Below are 19,267 nucleotides of genomic sequence, written 5' to 3' on the forward strand. Positions count from 1 at the left end.
TTCTCTAGGTTCCCTCCTTTTTTATGCCTCCACTCCCGTGATAGCCGTGGACTGAAGCATCGTGTTTTTCCATCAGGCCGTTGCAGTCTCGGGAATATGATGTCTTCAGATTTGGCACAAAGGTTCACTTGGACTCAAAGATGATCTGATGAGTTTGGTGGTCAAAGGTCACTGTGACCTCACAAAACACATTTTTGGCCACAACTTAAGAATTCATACACTAAATATGACACAATTTAAGGACGGGAAATTGTGACTATATGTCCTGCAACTTGATGGTTGGTGGAGGGACACAACCGTGAGGCACATATTCTAATGTGTGTTGTCATGGTGCATTGAGTATTTCAAAAAGCTCCAGGATGAAGACAAATTTTTCACTCTTGAATTTGTGGTGTCAACAAATGAGGAAAACAAGACTAGGTGAAGACCTAGTTTATGGCTGGAACATCAATGGATGTGTGCAGGGTAAAATATGTGAAAAAATCTCTCACGTTGCAGCACATCACTCGGATACATTTTGAAACCCCTTTTTTTGTATGTGTTTCATGGTGAAACAGCCGCTCTCAGCTACTGGAGGCTGGCTAACAGCAGAAGCTAACCATTGGGTTTCCAGGGTGTGGAACCATGCTTCCATTGCACTGAGCCTTGCCTCTATTACAGCAGGTGAACTACATGTATAACCTGTAACATTGTGGATAAGGAGGCAGAGGAATAAGTAAACACTCACACTGAGCAGGCAGAAGAGAGAAGCCATAGGTAACCGCTAAGCTACAGAAACTAGCTGATCCCCAGCAAACATTTTGACATTTTTTTTAAAAGCTGTGGGAAAAGCCCAATACTCAGCTGACCAATGGTGTAACTTCATCGCTCACTCACTCAGTCACAGACAATTCAGGAATGCGGCTCTGGCCCGTGGTCGCTCCAGCCAAAAATACCACTTTAAAGACTGAAGGAAGCTGTTTTTGTCACCTTTATTAAGTAATTTTACTTCATATTAAAATCAGTCCAATTTTAGTGGGACATGAGAAAAACAAATGAGAGGAGGTAGTTACATGACAATGTTTGGGATATACACTGATGAGCCAAAACATGATGACCATGCAGATGAAGTGAATAACCATTATCTTCTGTTAGTGGTGCAAAGGTCCGGGATGTTTTAGACGTGAGTCAGGATCTGTTAGAAATGAGAAGGTGTCAAGACCTGGGCCAAATCGTTAGGACCAGACGACTGGGGCGTAGCATTTGTGCCTATGCAGTCCTGGTCATCCGTAGTGTTGGGGGATGTGCCAGATACCAGGGGGCACCTTCAGAGTCCACGCCTTGCAGGTTGCAGCTGTTTGGGCGGCAGGCGAGGGACCAGCTGTACATAAGTCAGGGGTGGTCTTCATATTTTGGCTCATCCGTGCACTGCAATCATATAAACAATCTAGAAGTGGATCAGGCTGTGATGAGTCACAGGCTGATACAGCAGGACTGTAGAAGAGCATTTTACAGCCTCCTAAACTGCACAAGCTTCAGCCAATGTTGAGCTGTTCAGTACAAAGGGAAATCAAAAACTAAATCAAACATAGAATAAAGTATCAAAAACAGTGTTGATCCCTTTTCAGTATCTTAACACTCAAATTTTCAAAACATCAATTTGAACTCACTGAAGAGACAAAAACATAATCACTTTAAACCATCAAAGAAACACTGATAAAAAACAATAACAAACATCTTAACACTATTTTGAAATTCTGGGTTTAATATCTGGACTGGATTTAGATTCTGGTCTGTTCAGTGTTGTGTATACTTATCAGATCTGCATCGAAACACAGTTAAAGACAATCACAGGATACATGTGCCAGATTTGTTTCCATTCAAGTGAGTGCAGTAACAAATGAGGCAAATGTTGAACATGTTCAAAAATGCTCATCTCACTTTCTGAACAAACTCTCAGCGCAAAGCCAAAAACAAACGTCGTGTTCCCTGGCCTGTGTTCTATCGTTCCACCAGACTTCACTGGAACCTGGTGAGTGTTTGAGACGTCCTGTAAAAACATGTATTCCTTGGCAAAGAAATAACCACAATATCAAATGACACCAACATAACCTTTGTAGTCACTTGTGTATCAGGACATAAACACACTTCTTAATGTACAATTGTTTTAAAAAGATGGAAATGAAGAGTCATCCTTCAAAGCTTCAGGACTGTAATAATAACACTGTAAAGTGACAGTGGCCTCTGCATATGTGATGTGGTCTGAACAGGACTGAGTTTCCTTGCAGTTTGCCAACACTAGTGACAATACAGATCTGAATGTGATGTCACACCAAATAATCAAACCAAACTTTTTTAGTGCCGTATAAACATTTTTCTCCACAAAATCCTTTGTTTCCAGTTAATGGATTGATTTTGAAGTATGCATGCAAGAGCCCGCTCGGCTGAAGCTACTTCTGCATGTTGTTAGCTTTAGCAGTCTAAGTTAGCCAGAGTAACCGTGTAATCCCAGATGTTTTTCCTCACTGAACCGCAGCAGCAGGATACGTCCTGGTGATTGCTGCCACAAACCTACATGTGAATGCCCAGACAAAGATGTTTGATTTGGCTAACTCACACTGTTAAGGCCTCATGTTGCCTTCAGGTGAACTTTGGACTGTAGATTTTGTCCCAGAGCTTTTAAGTGCTGGGAATCATTACACTACTAAGTTCCTCTACCTCTACATACATATGGCATGAGGGATGAGACTACCTGGATACAAACTGATTCTTTTACCAGAAGAAGCCAAAGTTTTTACATGTGTAATGCCATCTAAGCACAAGCAGCTGTTTGCTTGAATAAAATGGTCAATAACTGTGTAAAGAATAATTAAACAAGATTAGAAATCTGACCAAACATTTATCGTCATCATCTGTTCTTGACAGTTTTCAATACTCTGTGTGACAGACACATTAGGTTGTCAGTCCTCAGTGTAAATACATGCTGCTCAGAAACTGTCACACACTGGAGCTACATGGTGGTGGTGAAATTTAGTCTCCTTTAGTGATGGGAAAATCCATCACGTAATTAACTGAGATCCCTTTTAGTCCATTAGATAAGTATTAACTCATTATACTAAACAGTTGAAGTAATTAGTGGTCATTTCCTCTTTAATGCTGGATGAGTTAGCATTTGGAGAACATTTAACTCGTCTATAGCATCACTACGGTGCGACCAATATCCTCACTGCTGATCGACAGTCACCGAACACAAATTAAAATTCATTGTTAGTGCAATGACAAAAATTCTAGATAAAGTGACTGTAGGCAATGGTCGCTGAAGAATCCTGGACTCTGCCGTAACACATAACTACCCCTAAAGTTTTATTTTGAAAGAAAACTAAAGAAGATCCGACTTTCAGTCCAAAACTAGCCAGAGCTGTGTAACTGTGGACAGGCGGTGGAAAGGTTCGCAAAGCAACACTGAACTTTGAAAAAAGTGCACCTCAGTTTCTTTTATACACTATGTGACAGTCCTATGTGATGGGTTCAGCAATGGAGCATTATCTCCACAGTGAAAAATACCAATCTAATATCAAAAAGATGTATCAAAACTCCTTCTCTCTAGACACAGCTATCAAAACTGGAGCATTGTAGTGTAGTGCATGTTCAACCATCCCCTCCAGCTGTTGTCTTTTTACAGTAGTCACACACAGTGTTATATACAGAGCATTTTTTCACATATTAGTGCCTTGGAAAAAGGTGCTGGTTCAGTGAACAACATGGTGCAGGTGATCAGTGACGTCCTCTGAATGCTTCCTCACATTCTGCTCAAAGACTGGCAAAAAGAAAAAAGAGACAAAATCTAATAAATAACTCAACTTTTTACGTGATCCTGTTAAACACAACATTTAATTTATAAAACTGTATTTCATGAAAAGAAGAGGGTTACCTGTTAGAAGTGAAATGCTGTTTCAGCATTAGGTAAAGAAACTGGAAAAGATGAGATAAAGAGCTGAATTCATTAAAAAGCCAAAGTCAAAAAAAAAAGACATCTAGTCATTAACAAGGCTCCAACTCTCCTGTGGTTCAACAAGTTAAGGACACAGACAGAAAGAAGGAAACAGTGAAGTTCAGGGTTAGGCTTAGGAAACAGTTTTCTGCAAAGGATCTAAACTAGAGAGAGAAGATGTGGGATTACAAGTTGAAGCAGAGAAAAGACAGAAGTTGAAAAAAAACATCTTCAGTTGGACAAAGTCACAGCGAGCAGGCAGTGGAAGAAAAGGCCATGAAGAAAGAAAGGATTGTTGTCTAAGTCACATGACTCCAAACCACCCAACTCTATAGCTCAACAGGAACATGTGGGAAAATCACTGACATGCAGCCACACTGAGAATTCACTCACTGATCTGTCTCTGGTCGATGTGCTTTCAGGAATGCAGTTTTAAACAGACTGTCAGTGGCTTCACTCCATCCACACAATCTGAATTTCCCTTGATTTAAATGTATGTAAATTCAACATTAAACATACTTGAAGCACAAGATCTCAGGAGTTTCTTCTGTGAGCAAACAAACTCCAATGAGCCTGTGATCAATTGGAAATGTATCAGAGTTAGAGATTTCCTGCAACGCAGCAGTGGTGTAGCAGTTTACAGAGAGTGAGGGAGTATTCAGATTATAGAATTATAAATAATAATGGTCTTGTGCTGCATGTTCTCTATTCACTACTCCAAAACTCTCTAGTGCTGTACTAAGCTGTGCTACCTTCACTACAATACTAATGTTGCTATGTTTTGTCAAGCTAATATTTTTTTGGTCAAGAGGCCAGTTTGTTATTGTACAGTTCTTGAAATTCAGAAACACAGGTAGTTTGTTTTTTTGTGGTTGTTTTTTTTTTTTTTTTGGTGTCAGCAGCGATTGGCTGCAGCCACAAAAGTCAGCACAACTCAGGTTCCACAAATGAACCCGGGACGTTGTGAGACACCATCACAGCGAACCACATACACATTAAGGAGGAAGAGTGTGATTTTTTTTCCATGATAATGTGAATACGCCTGAATCCTATAGAATATTTGGGCCTAAATTCTGAACATGCAATGCAACATTTTAGAAAAGAAGCCGTAACTATTGTTATTGTTACCAAATAAATGTCCAGAAGTCACTTCAAATGGCAAAGGAAATTCAGCTTTACGAGATGGGCCAGACAACTGTCATTAGCCTGTTGAGATTTTTTTGATTTGATTTTTTTTGAGACAGTGTTTTTCAGGAAGTGAGAATTCCAATTGTTCATTTCCTCAGATCTTTACATTTATCCGATTATTAAATGATATAATTAAACTCTGACAAATTGAAAGTAGTTACTGCAGTGGCACATTCTTGCCTCCATACCACACAGAATGTTTCCTGATTTGGATCTTAAATGGGACACAACACAACACAACACCCAACAGAGATCATCCATCCAATCACAGCAGTGCTCAAGACAAAACAAATCACCAAATGGATCCATCACACCCACCGGCTACAAACACACATACAGCATGTGTGTGTGTCTCATGAGTAGTAAGCCGATGCTTTCTTGCTGCAGTGTGGTGGGAGTCGACGCATGGAGAGAGGGGGGGGCACCCTGACGAAGCATGGAGGAGGAAGAATGAGGTTTGAGGTGAGTGTTGGCATTGTGATGGTAAAGCTCAGTAAGTCTTTTCCCTTTACTCCCCCTAGGCTGCTGTGGAGTTACTGCTGAGTTCAAACATCTTTTTTTATGATGAAGATAAAGATATTTAATGAAAAGCTGAAGAGTTTCAGGTGTTTGTCCACATGTTTAATGGCTCCCTGCAGCTTCAGTGTCTAAACTGCATTTCTGTCTAATTTTTATTATTTAGTACAATTTACATGGCGACCTTGCAGACATAATTATTCACAGGGACTAAACTACAGAACACCTGAAGTCCCAAACAAAATATGAGGATTTTGTGAGAACAAGATAACCGGTGCATATGGACACGGTTATTGTGCAAAGAAGATTACTGTCATGCACAAGATATAGATCTTGTGTGAAAAAGATAGTATCTTGAGTATACATTATTATCTTGTGCACAAAATACCAAAAAAGATTAATATGAAAGGAACTATTTGTTTGTTAGTTTTGTTATGCTACATAGCCAATGTTAGCATTAACCGCTCTTTATTTACTAGTCTTGCTTGAGCCGTTGAGGTTATAGAGGTTATAATATGTCCTCTGAACAGTGCATCTTCTTCAAGGCAGACTGGAAGCTACAGTGACTCGGTATCGGAAAGTGACAAGACAGTCCAAGCAGGCTGAGGCTAGCTGGTTAGCATGCTAACTTCAGTAGAAGTAAAGACGTAATAGAAATAGAAGCAAAACAAGAGGGTTGCTTTCCACATCTGGAGACAGCTGTTAGTGAGTAAAGGAATGAAGTTTGAGGCTGAACTCACAACATTTCTACTAGACTGGTAAGTAAACAGCTGTTAATGCTAACATTAGCTTTGTAGCATTAGCAAAACTTACAAATAGCTCCTTTAGTATGAAGTCTTTCATCCCTTTGTGGGCACCACACTCTCCAGACTTACAAACAAACCCTGTATCTTGTTAGAGCTATCTTGTTTGCCAATTATAGAATATTGTTAGAAAATATGGTTATGATTTGTTCTTAAAAAGGTCCTGATGACCTTTGATGTCCTCTCAGGGGGGTTAACAAGTAATGTCTTTACATTATCCAGACCACTGCTAAGTGTGACTGGTGTTGTATGTATGTATGTTTAAAATACTGAACCCTCATGTTGTCCACAGATGCATATTTGTTTTTATGTGTAACATAAAAAAACAGTGCACCTAATTTGAATTTGAACTTTCCTTTCTTTTACCTTTTATCTAAAATACCTTTCAAACAATGTTTCTACAACATGGACCTGAGACATATTTACACTATGACAAAGAGCTGAAATGCCTCATGTTGTGAAATGGAAACAGGAAAAACAGATGAGTGCAAATCAAGGGAAATGTGCTTGACGGGATAAAAATGTGGATACATGAGACACAGAACTGAAGAAGTCAAAGTATAGATGGTGTTCTCACCAGCTCGCCCGCACAGCCTCGATGTCACTCACTAAGTTCTGGGCCAAACAAATCCCAAAAATCTGTGGATGACAGAAAAAAACAACATTCAATATAATCAAAGAGAAAATAAGGAACAATGCTTTTCTTTCCAGTTTTTTCTGGAGCACCATGAAGGTTAAACATGTGAATGGAACCGACCTGCAGTAGTGCAACTCCTATGAAGATCCCCGCCACCAAGGTGAGGTTGTCCTGCAGCCACTTCTCAAACTGCGGCACGCAGCCTTTCACGTTGATGTAGTCCTTCTGCTCCGAGTCCTGTGGGAACATGGCTGCCTGTCATCATCTTCACAGTCTGACTGAGTTCACTCACACCACAGATTTCAAAAACCAATCTTACCTACAGTTAATGAAAAATATTAGGAGAGATTCTTCCAATACTTCCTCAGAGTGTTGTTCATATTGGCCTATATCTGTTTTGAATTTAGATTTGAAGCTTCTAGCAAAAGTCTTTTCTCTACATTTAGAAAACGTCCTCTCTGGTTTTAAAGGAGGGAGGTATTCTTCTCATAAGATGAAAAGACTGCTCAGTGTTATTCAGCATTCTCTGGGAGAGGCTGAATTAGATTTAACAATTTACACAGGCTTTATATGCCTCCTGAAGACAGACACACAGTGAATCCAGGGCTGTCAGACTGATATCAGATCAGTGTTTGTGGAGCTGACCTCATGTCTGATGGTATTGGATTACGATTGTTCAGCAGCTGGATAAAATTTTAAAATGCTCTTTGCATCTGGGTGCAGCAGGTGCTCCCGCTCTAAATCAGTGGCAGCACACTATAACAAGTATCCTCCCTTTGGAAGCTTTCTCTGCAGCCTTAAAGCATAACCCATTTTTTATTTTCCCAGATCTGGGGGCCACTAAATCTCAAAGGATGAAGCTGATAAATCTCCTGGAAAAAGGACGTAGAATTATAGCTTGGTATGACATTTATCTCTGAAGGGTATTAAGCTTCAGCTGTAAGGATGGCTGTCCACTACAGCTTCCCCGGACTCCCACTTTTTTGTTGTTGTTTAATAAAATATGTTCTCTTTAATATTTTGGTGACAAATCATTAATTGCTTTTAAATCTTGACCTTCACCTGTCACATTTAATGTTAGGATAAATATTAGCTATCAGCAGCTTTAATCTAACGCTGACCTGTCTTCAAAAACCCTGCAGGGGAAATCACCAACACTACATCACTAAAATCAAACACAGACGGAAATGAAATATTACATTAAAAAATAACTGTGGACGCATCAGAGTCATAATAAAACTAGTGGGACATTAGGATCAAAATAGAGGAAATTAAAGAGTGAGTGAGTCATGTACACATGTTACTTACTGGTTTAGCGCGAATGTCGTATCCACACTGAGTGTTTATTACATCCTCCTGGAGACAGACAGAGTAAACTTTGTAGGCAGCTAATAAGAACAAGGCTAAGAGTCTACATCCATGGTAGCAGCTCTGTATTTAGTCACAGCGGTACTTTGAGCTAAATGCTTTGTCAGCATGCGTAACAAGCCTAGCAGGTACACTAGCTGTGTCTCAGTTCAGGGGCCACATCCTTCAAAGGCTGGATTTGAAGACCCTGGACCCACCCGCTAGATCCTTCGTTGCCTGGAAACGGAATCCTTTGCAGCCCAACCTATCCCAAGAATCATTGCGCACCATACAGTCTACAGATGAATCACTTTTCAAAAAGAGAATAAGGCAAACTCTGCAAATAAAACAGCAGCTGAGGATAAACAGGAAATCCTCTGTGGACCAGACTGCCTCCTTTCAGCTCAGCCTTCAATGTCTGCAAAGGCTTTGGAGGCCAGGCCCTCACAGACCGCGTCCTCTGAAGGATGTGGCCACTGAGTCGGGACACAGATAATGTCTGTTATGTTCACCGTTTTAGTTAAGTGTGTTCATATGTAAATATTGCTGATTAATACTATACTGACCACAAAGCACAACTGAGGCTGATGGGAAATGAAGGGGAGGGCCACCAACCTAATTACCTAATTAATTGCGAACTAACAGGGAACCTTTGGTCTTTGTTCAGGCTCTTGACTGAACTCTGAGAGCTGCTACAGGTTACACACTGGATTGAGTGGTTTAAATACCTCACAGGACATAAGCGATATATTCAAACTGCTTCATGGGGAACCAGCATTATCAGCCAGGCTTTATGTTCAACCAGTGTTTTCTAATATTGTCCTGAGCCACTGTTTGTTTCTGTCACTGATGCATTTATACATGTAGTACTGCATAAATGTGAGCATGTATGACATGTGGGGGGCTCGTACTGCTGGGTCCTTGGTGCAGCATGAGAAAGGAACTCCACACTTTTCCCGACTGGGATTCCCATCAGTGCAGTTAAAATAGATGTTCAGGTTCCAGTCGTCTGCTCCGAACGCACCACAGCATTCCCACTGAAATCAGGCGAGAGGAAAAATCAGTGTGCACAGCCAAAGATGTCAGAACTTCTCACAAGCAAAAGGACTTGATTAGACTTCAAATCCATTCAGTTAAACTAAATGTACAAGCAAAGCATTCAAGTACTTTACTGTAGTACTCCCAAATTATAAAATAATAATTATCCAAATATTTTGAAAATGTACTTACTTAATTTGATTTAATTTAATTTACATGTTTATAACAGTTCCCTATAATGTGATCAACCACCCACATTTTTTACGCTGTCTTTAGTATATGATGGTGGAATTATAATCATATACTGTAGTACCTAATGTACTTTGAACATCCGACAATCTTAATTAAAGGTCCACTAACAAGTTTTTTTCTGGAGCTTTAAAGTGCATCACACTTTTTTTCATCTGCTGAAGTGGGCCATGAGACGTGGTTGAAAGCTCAGGAAAAAGCTTGTACATGAAACTATTATCTCCAAGGCCAAGAATCAACTTTCATGTTCAACTGCCTTCTCAACTTACATATTCCTGAGTGAAATCGATGAGGTTCTGCAGATCGATGTCGTCCCGGTACGCCCGGATGTTGTTGTTGATGAACAGGTTGAGCTGGTCTTTAATCCAGTCCTTAAAGACAAACGCCAGGACTCCCGTCGTCAGCTCCAAGAAAAAGATGATTCCCAGAAACACAGAGAACTGCGACAGAAAGAAGAGAAGTCGACCAGTTCACACTCGAGTCATTTGCAGAACGTTCGATTCTCAGATCAGGAACATGTCCCTAATGTGGAACATACAAACTTCAGCAGGAAGGTGTTTTCTCGTAGCGCTCCGATGCATCCGGCAAAGCCCAGGATGAACATGACCCCCCCGACCACCATGAAGAGCCAGACTGGGTCCAGACCCCCCAGGTCTGTGATGGATGAGATGTTGGACAGAACCCCCTGGAGCAGGGAGACAGAGCACAACAACACAGTGAGTGGAAGCCAGGCAGCTGCGTCTCTGTCAGAACACGTTTGCCAGTCGGGTCGCAGTGACATAGAGCAGGATAGAACTTGAATGAACTCAGGGGGAAGTAAGGCTGCAGCAAAGATTTACTTAGAATACTTCACTGGATATCTGAGAACATGAGCAGCTTCAGTGAGATGGTTTGATTAGAAGTGTTCTTATTTCTTACTCCTGGGTTTCATGGTGGATTCAAATAATGCTTTGGTAAACATACAGTATATTAAGTTTGAAAGGTTGAACCTAGTTTTAAACTTAATAGGGTTATTTTTTAGTTTTGTTTAACTACCTTAACGAGGATTAAATTCTGCAAACACCGCATAACAGGAATTTAAAGCTGCAATATTTGATTTTTTGTCAAACAATCTGCTAGTTAGCTATGTGCTAACTTTGTCTCTGTATTGTTAGTGGACAGTGGGTTTTACAGGAGTTGTTGGGTGGAAACAGCTGCCTGCCCTGGTGGTAATGAGTTTAATGAGACTGGAGGTTGTACAACAGAGACAACAAGCCAAAAGAGACTAAAATGCAGAAAGAGTGATCAGTCTCTACAGCGGACACCTTGTAAATTACCTGATCCATTGTTCATATGAAATATTGATTAGTGCAGCTTTAATTGAAAAAAAACAAAACAACATTGACATAATAAAAAAAAACATAATAATAAATTGAGCATTAAATGAAAAAAAAAACTGTCACATATCTAGAGTGTCTGTACTCACCTTCTCACTCCATGCCCACAATCCAATCCCAACTAAGGCCATGCCCAACAGCTGCAAAAGAAATCACAGTCATGTCATATTACTGTGAATATGTGTTGATGCAGAATGACATGATGTCAGTCTGTCACATCGTTATTCAAAGAAAATACACAAACACAAACTTTTCCTCTTAGGCCAACGTGGCCCTGTGATGTGATGGTTTCCTCATAGTGGCATTTATTTATGTTTCAATACCATATATATATATATATATATATACTTTAATAAAATATAGTTAATGTGAGAGTTTGAAGTCTAAGCTTGTCATCTTCATTATATAATTTTTTATTATGATAGTTTGCTGATACACTAAATTGAAATAAGAATAATAGCTTTAATTAGGTATATACATTATTATATGTATTATATATTAAATGTAGTATATGAAAAAAATGTTTCTTTTAGCAACCATTACACATGACAATTAGGTTTGTAACTCATCATTATTTTCATCATCAAATAATCTAATGATTATTTTTTAGTCCAAAGTGACATCTTCAATTTTCTAAATTTTGTCCGACCAACACCCAAATATATATCAGTTAACTTTAATGTGTCACAATGAAAAGCTTCAAATCCTTGTATTTGGAACCTAAAAAAACAAATATCTGACATGTTTGTATGTTAAAAATGGCTAAAACAATTATTCAATTATCAAAATAGTACTTCACTAGTATTTCACTTCACTCATAACAAATGAATTTATTCAATAGACTCCTCAATTAATCAACAAATCAATGCAGCTCTAATGACTTGTTTACACTATAAAAACTTCCACACAGATGAGGGGAAAGGTCACATGTATCTTTAATTAAAAAACAGACTGGCAATAACATGTCTTTGAACTCCCTCATTTTCAAGTTAATTGAAATTTCAGCAGCTCAAGCCCAATAACCAGAAATGGTAAAAAGGTCCTGTGGTAAACTGCCCAAGGTAAAACAAAAACAAAGTTCAGGTCAGCAAAAACTGACAAACCATGTAAATTTCACATGAATTTAATTTGATTTCATTTATAAAGTCTCGGACAATGTTTCAACTGAGCCTTGCTCCTCAAAAACAACAGCAATATCCTTAATCACTTTTCAAGCAATAACACAAAAACCAAAGAATAAAAGGTTCTCAGCTGCTGCTCAGGTCATTTGACACTGAAACTTAAGAAACTTGTGATTGTGGCCTTTTTCACTTTCTGATATTTTATAGCAAATATCCTTCGATTAATCGATGGTGAAAATAACTGATAGCCTGCAACACCAATTTACATGCAGACGAGTCAAACGTCTTAGTGCCAAGACACGAATGACATCACATGTCTAAATATATTCTTACGTTTTGGTTCAAATCTGTGTCACTGTTAATAATATGAATTTCCTCGGTGTGTCTGTGACATGAGCGCATCAGCTGGATGATAAGCTGCAGCCCGCAGCCCGCAGCCTGACGCTGAGCTGTCATTAGTTCACTACAAAAAGCCGATTAGCTCTCTCTGTTGTGAACTGAGCTGCAGATGCTTTTATCCGAACATTTCTGGCCGCAAACACGCAGAATGGGAGATTAATGCACGGATTTGACTCTGAATATGAAGTTGAAAGATAACGGACCCGGGTTAAGATGTAATGATGACTCGGGCCTTCCTCCCTATTGGCCAGTGGACATGAAAATAACCGAAGTGCACTGGAAAGAGGCGCAGACGCGTACAATAAAAAAATATAAAAGTCTTACCCAGAACAGGATATTGAATCCAAAAATGAAGTATTTGATGCAGCAGCTGACTTCGTGTCCTTTGTAGTGATTCCCCGACATGTTTCGGCATCATCAGTTAGGATCTCTGTTAGGAAAAACGGCCTGCTCACAGGCTTTGTGTGCGGGATGGAACAGGTTCAGCGCTCCGGGGATGCATCTCACTTTGTCCGCTTCAAATGTTCACACGGCCGCTTCAGATCCACATCGGGGCCATGCTGAGAGGGGCTCAGGACGCGTTCACGCACCCGGCGGTAAAACGATAAACGGACGGTCACGCAACAAACCGCAGAATTAAAAAAATGTCCTTTGCTTTCTGGGAGAATTGCGCCGACAGGAGGCGGCACCGTTACTGCGGGTGATCGTCAATGATTGGCTAGGAAAAGACTTGAAAGACTGAGTCTGCGACCAATCAGATCAGAGAAAGTCTGGCCCACTTCCTGTGTCTTGATGATGTTGATATCGAGCTAATAATACCGATACTACTTAATAGGCTGATGATAATAATAATACACATATTTATGTTTAGGTAGGTGTGTAGGTGTCAATTTGCAGATATATCTGAGGACATGACCTCAGTGGCCTCAGTGGAAGCTATGATACTAATGATACTACAGTCTAAGTACATGCAGATTATGGGAGTTTAGGGGACTTGGAGACCCTGAGTTACAAAATAGTGACTGAATATGTGTCTGTCAATATAGGTATGTTGACCTTGTATCATGCAAGCAAAATTTCTTTCACCTCCATTGTATTGGGTGGAGACACAAATCTCAGTGAGATCAAAAACTGGACAAATAAAACCAGAAAAAAAAAACAAATCTATACAATTACTATATAGGAACTGTGTGTTCTGTACTTAACAGTAATGATAGCTTTAATAATAATAATAGGGATGTCTAGGCATGGTAGGATATTAAAGGTGTTAGGAGAAGAGGTGCTCTCGGAAGAGATGTGTCTTCAAGAGATTCTTGATAATAACAATAATAATAATAATAATAATAACAATAAAAGAAGGCTAATATAAATTTGATTATTCCCGATGAGGAATGTGGAGTTTTAATTTAATGAGTTTGACCACTCATAATTACTTTTATCATTCCGTCACAAACCTTTTATGCTGAAAGTTTTCACAGGAAGTATGAGAACAATTCTGTGTCTCTTAACAGACTACATTTGTATCTAGACTGTATCTGTATCTGTATCTGTAGAAAACTCTGTATTAATTGCAGCTGTTACAAATGCTAATGTTACTGGTATCATTTCTAATAAAGATACTGATAGTGACTAATAGATATTGTTAATGATCAATAACTGTTTTCAATTGTAGCACTGTTGTTGCTTCAGTTTAATGTTGTGTTGTAGTAACTCATTGTGTCCACTGGCAGACAGTAAACTGTCATGATTGTAATAACCAGCATCAACTCCACCAGTGTCTAGTCAGACACTGAAGCACCAGCATTTTCAAAATAAGAGATGTTTGTTTGTCTGTTTGTTTTCAAAATGATAATCATAATAATAATAGTGCATCTCTGACATTGATACTGATACTTGAACAGGCCACCACACAGTAAAGACAGATGCCCATTACAAGTTCCTCGAGTCCAGTAAGTAAAAAAATAATAATAATATACAAACTTCAGCCTCACGCACTTTCACTGCATTTTACTGAAACATTCTGCATAATATGCAACATGTCAGAGGTGTAAAAAAAGAATGGATTACATAGGTTGTAATAAAAAAATATCAGCTTCACATGTCATTTTAACACTGTACAGTGGTCCCAGTGCGTTAGATGTGGGGGGGGTGCGCTTGGTAAAGCACCAGTAAGGGTTCACTCAGAGAGCCTCTGTTCAGACAGTACAGACTCTGTGTTAGGGCTTCATGAAGGACCAGACTCCCGCTCTCATCTGTGTAACGCAGCTGAAAGCCCACTATCTCCACAGGCTTCACAGCCAAAACAGCTGACACATCAAACACGTCATATCCAGATGAGGGCCGCTGGTCCAGGGTCAGTAGTCTCTCCTCCAGAGCGGGACTCTCCTGCAGAGCTCCTTGTGAAGCAGTGACACTGTGCAGGGTGACAGTCACACTGAGGGGACGGGGGTGAAGGGTTTTTCTGAACAGAACCAACTCTGCACCCAGCATGGAAGGGTTCAGACTGCTGACATTGAACCATATCCAGCCTGGAGGAGCCTCATCTGGACCTGGGTGAGCCATAGAAGAAAAAGAAAAGGATCAATTAACGGCGGGATTTTCTTTGTTGTACTGTTGCTACTTAGCTAATGTTAGCACTAACAGTCCAGAGGAAACGTTACAAGTTCAGCATCAAATTTTGTTCCTTTACTCGTGAAGAGGTTTCTTCAGTGAAGGAAAGCAACAATCTTGTTTTGCTTCTATTTCCGTCATTTCCTTTTTTTCTACTGAAGTTAGCATGCTAACCAGCTAGCTCCTGGTTGGCTCGTCTCATCACTTTCCGATACAAGTCACTCTACGGTTCAGTCTGCGTTGAAGAAGTAGGGCTTCACAATGGCAACACAATGATGGCTAAAGCTCTTGGCAAGACTGGTATGTAAACAGCTGTTAATGCTAACATTGGCTATGTAGCAATAGCAAAACTTGCTGATACAAAATTAAAGATGCATCCATATAAGTATTTCTGGTCATTTATTGCTCAATTTATCATCCCAAATCTTTTTAGCCACAACTTATTCCAATTAAAGCTGCACTAATCAATACATATCTAGATGGAGAGTGAATATTAGACACAGACACCATTCCAAATGAATGCTAATGTTGCTCTGTCTCTTGGCTGTGTAAATAAGCAACTTTTTCCTAACATGTCAGCAACATCAACTTTATAAGGTGAAAATTCTGTATGCCATTGTTGTGTTAACAGCTTTTTCTGCTGCCTCCGAATGACAAAAAAAGATTAATGAACGCAGCTTTAAAGTACATTAATTTCTTGTATACATTACACCAAAATAGTGCATCATCAACATTAAAATTACAAAGTGTACACTAAGTAGAGTACCTGGTAATGGAAGACTGTTGGTCTTTTATCTGGTAGTGCAACTGCATCTGGCAGTCAAAAAGGAAATGCATTGCTTTCTTTCTTTAAATAGATTTGATAGTACTAATAAAAATAGTACCTTACCAACAACACTCCGAAAACTCTGCACCAGCGTTCCATCTGACCTTCCAAAGTCTTGAGCCTCAAGTGAGTCCAGGCGCAGATAGACCCTCCTCATGTAGGGATGTGGTTTGGCCTGATGGCTCGCAGACACTTTATTGATATGTAGCATTTCCAAAATAGCTTTGTTGAGCTCCTGGTCATCCTCTGCATCGCTGCGGTGATCCATCAGCAATAAGGCTGTGACAGAGCACAGCAGGAGGAAGACCAGCGTTGTATGAAAAAATCCCAGACAGACTCCTCGAACCATTCTGTGTTTATTTTATTTCTAACCAGTCTGATACGATCATGCATCTATTTCTTTTCCTGTCAGAGCACTGGTGAAGTTTCCATCTGGCAGAGTAGTGTAACGGTCTGTACACTAATAGGTATGCAGGAACCACAGGGGCTGTCAGGACTTAGTGAAGCAGTTCCTTCTGAAGCTGAGGAATGTTGCTTCCTTTTGACAAACACTCTACCATGGACTGTAATGAGCCGCAGTCCTGCACAGCTCTGGACAGACAACCACAGCGCTGATGCACTGACTGGAAAGACTCCACTTTGACTTTAGTAAAACATTAGTCATGAGCAACAGCAGTCATTTGGACTATAATGACTGCAGCCTCATGTGATACATCATCATCAGATGTCATCATCAAGCAGTCTAATTAATAAAAAGGAAATGGATAGGATTCTATTAATTACACAACTCGGGACTACAGTGGAGTGTTGATGACGTATTGGTGCCATGGTTAGGGAAATCAAAGAGAAAAGTTGTAATGTTATGACAGTATTGTGGCCATATTGAGAAAAAAATAAAATAAATTCAGTTTTGAGAATATCATAAAGTCATAATTTCATTTACAAGAAAAATTTGAATATTTTAACAATTAAGTAATTTTTCTAAAATTACAAAAATGCTGTTTTTTTAAAAAGAAAACATGTGTGATGTTATGAGAATTAAGTCCCAGTATAGAAGAATCTATGATGATGTTTAATACCAATACGTTGAACACTGTATCATAGAAACCACCGGTCTAATTTGGCTGAACTGGAAGGATTGATGTTTTCAGGCATTAAAGAATACACAACCTGTCAAATGTTCAGATTTTAGCAACACAGCTCTTTACTAACCTCTACTGGCTCTCTGCAAAACTACAGGTTTAGCTGTATTTGGAGGGACATTGTCACAATTTGTGCTTTTGCTTTTTAAGAATGTTTCTCCTGTATATGTTTTTATTCTTGTTATTTCAAATGATATTTACTTACTTTCGAAATTGTAATGAATTCACCCATAAAATAAGCTGATGATAAGTTGAATAGAAGATTAATTTAAAAAAACAACAAATAATGTAATGAAGTGTTAAAAGTAAGAACAATATGCTGGTGTCACTGAAACCGTCTGATCCCTGTGCTGTATGTGAAGAATTAACTTGAAATGTTCCTTGTCTGCACAGACGTTTATACTCACATTATGGACAGCACGGTGGTCCAGGCTTAACACTCCACTCTTCACTCTTGAAAAGTCAGTTACCTAAACACGACAGAATGCATGGCTCATTGAAAAGTACTATACCTCTATCACAGGGATATTTGATGGGGTAAGAACTATGGCAAGGGATCTGTGCTTTGTCCAGGTTCCAACAGCGGGAAAGTGTGGACAGTTTCCAAGTGCTTAACAAAGACCTCAAGGTCCAAGACAGATACAACACTGCTTTACAAAGGCAAACAGCAGTATATACAGACGGGTGGCAAACTAAAGGGAAAACCTGAATAAATGATTTAAGAGATATAACGAATGCAGATGCTTCCACACAGGTGCACTGCATGGTACAATTAACCAGTTAACATCCCATCATGCTCTTTGGCAGGTATAAAAATGCTGATCAGGCCCAGTTGATTCTGATTTTATGTAAAGATGGAAAAGATCTAAGTGATTTTGAAAGAGGGTTCATTGTTGGGGCAGGAGTTTCAGTCACAAAGATGCCTCAACTTCAATGGCACCAGCTACTAAAGTGACATCTGCATTTAGATCTATGGGAAAGACGTCAGTAAACAGGGCAGGACATTAGATGACCGTGACACTCGTGCATTGGTGTGATATGTAAGGAAAACAAAAGATCAGTGTGAATGAAGGACATGATAGGACTGTGTCTGCAACAACAGTCTATCTTCATTTACATAGAGAGGGTTATTATAGTAGAGCTGCAGTGGTAAACCCTCACTGCAAAGATGAATGCACATTTGAAAGTTCAAGAACCACAATTGTGGTTCTGTAGAGATGTGGAAGAAAGTGATTATTCTTAACCATGTTCTTGAGAAGTGGGCAAGTGCATGTGTGGCGTACACCAAGAGGATGGTACAGGTCTGAATGAAAGGTCACTGCAAATCAATACAAAGTCATTCTGAGTGATCACCTTTTTCCTGTGATGAAACATTTCTATCCTGATGGGGGTGGTCTCTTCCAGGATGACAATGCCCCCATCCACAGGGTCACTTACTGGTTTGATGAGGATGAAAATGATTTGAATCCCAGTGAAACACTTATGGGGGATTTTGAACTGACATGTTAGACTCTGCTCTCCACCACCAACATCAAAACATCAAACGAGGGAACATCTTCTGGAAGAATGGTGTTGATCCCTTCAGTAGAGTTCAGAGACTTATAGTATCTATGCAGAGCAGCACTGGAGCTGTTAATTGTGCTCCAATACCTTACTAAGACACTCTCATCTGTACTTTTTATGAAAGGCCAGAATTTCTTCAGCTCTTCTGGTCCAAGTCCGTCTCATTTTCAGATGTAGTATGTGGTACTGTGGTTTTAGAAGGCATGTGTCCATTTAATAGAGTACAAATACATGAAGTCCAGTTTTCCTGCTCAGCTCTTTTCCTGACATTACTGCAATGTTGAGCCTTTTATCTTTGCCCACTTCTGTTCAGTAATGACAAACCACCAGGCACTTTGGACAAGACTTTGATCTCAGAGCCTGGTGATTGTCTTTAGGTTTTTCCACTCCGATTACTGATCCCACAACAGCAGCAAGAGGAGGAAGGCGTCCCCAGTCAGCTCTTCCTGCCCTATCCCTCCCTCCCTCTCTTTCCCTTGCTA

General features: G+C 39.7%; 2 protein-coding genes across 3 annotated transcripts; both read right to left on the minus strand.

Annotated features, from left to right (window-relative positions):
- Positions 1–952: 952 nt before the first annotated feature.
- tspan5a (tetraspanin 5a) lies at positions 953–13,380 on the minus strand. 2 transcript variants are annotated; one of them, XM_071478271.1, is made up of 11 exons: positions 12,969–13,380; positions 11,214–11,264; positions 10,287–10,433; positions 10,018–10,188; positions 9,373–9,498; positions 8,423–8,470; positions 7,235–7,351; positions 7,055–7,116; positions 5,477–5,584; positions 3,911–3,951; positions 953–3,796 (listed from the first exon to the last, which is right to left on the minus strand). In XM_071478271.1, exons 1-9 carry the CDS (start codon positions 13,047–13,049, stop codon positions 5,512–5,514), a joined length of 876 nt encoding a protein of 291 aa, XP_071334372.1. In that variant the 5' UTR covers positions 13,050–13,380; the 3' UTR covers positions 953–3,796; positions 3,911–3,951; positions 5,477–5,511. The 2 variants fall into 2 exon arrangements, with proteins under 2 accessions (XP_071334372.1, XP_071334373.1); XM_071478272.1 differs by lacking the exon at positions 5,477–5,584.
- Positions 13,381–14,060: 680 nt separating this feature from the next.
- LOC139621604 (uncharacterized) lies at positions 14,061–17,280 on the minus strand. The gene is made up of 2 exons (XM_071478273.1): positions 16,144–17,280; positions 14,061–15,193 (listed from the first exon to the last, which is right to left on the minus strand). Exons 1-2 carry the CDS (start codon positions 16,427–16,429, stop codon positions 14,778–14,780), a joined length of 702 nt encoding a protein of 233 aa, XP_071334374.1. The 5' UTR covers positions 16,430–17,280; the 3' UTR covers positions 14,061–14,777.
- Between the last annotated feature and the right edge of the window lie 1,987 nt (positions 17,281–19,267).

The sequence above is a fragment of the Trachinotus anak genome, unplaced genomic scaffold (genome assembly GCF_046630095.1).
Source record: "Trachinotus anak isolate AG129_WGS33_773 ecotype Australia unplaced genomic scaffold, CSIRO_AGI_Tana_v1 ptg000005l, whole genome shotgun sequence".
Lineage (NCBI taxonomy): Eukaryota > Metazoa > Chordata > Actinopteri > Carangiformes > Carangidae > Trachinotus > Trachinotus anak.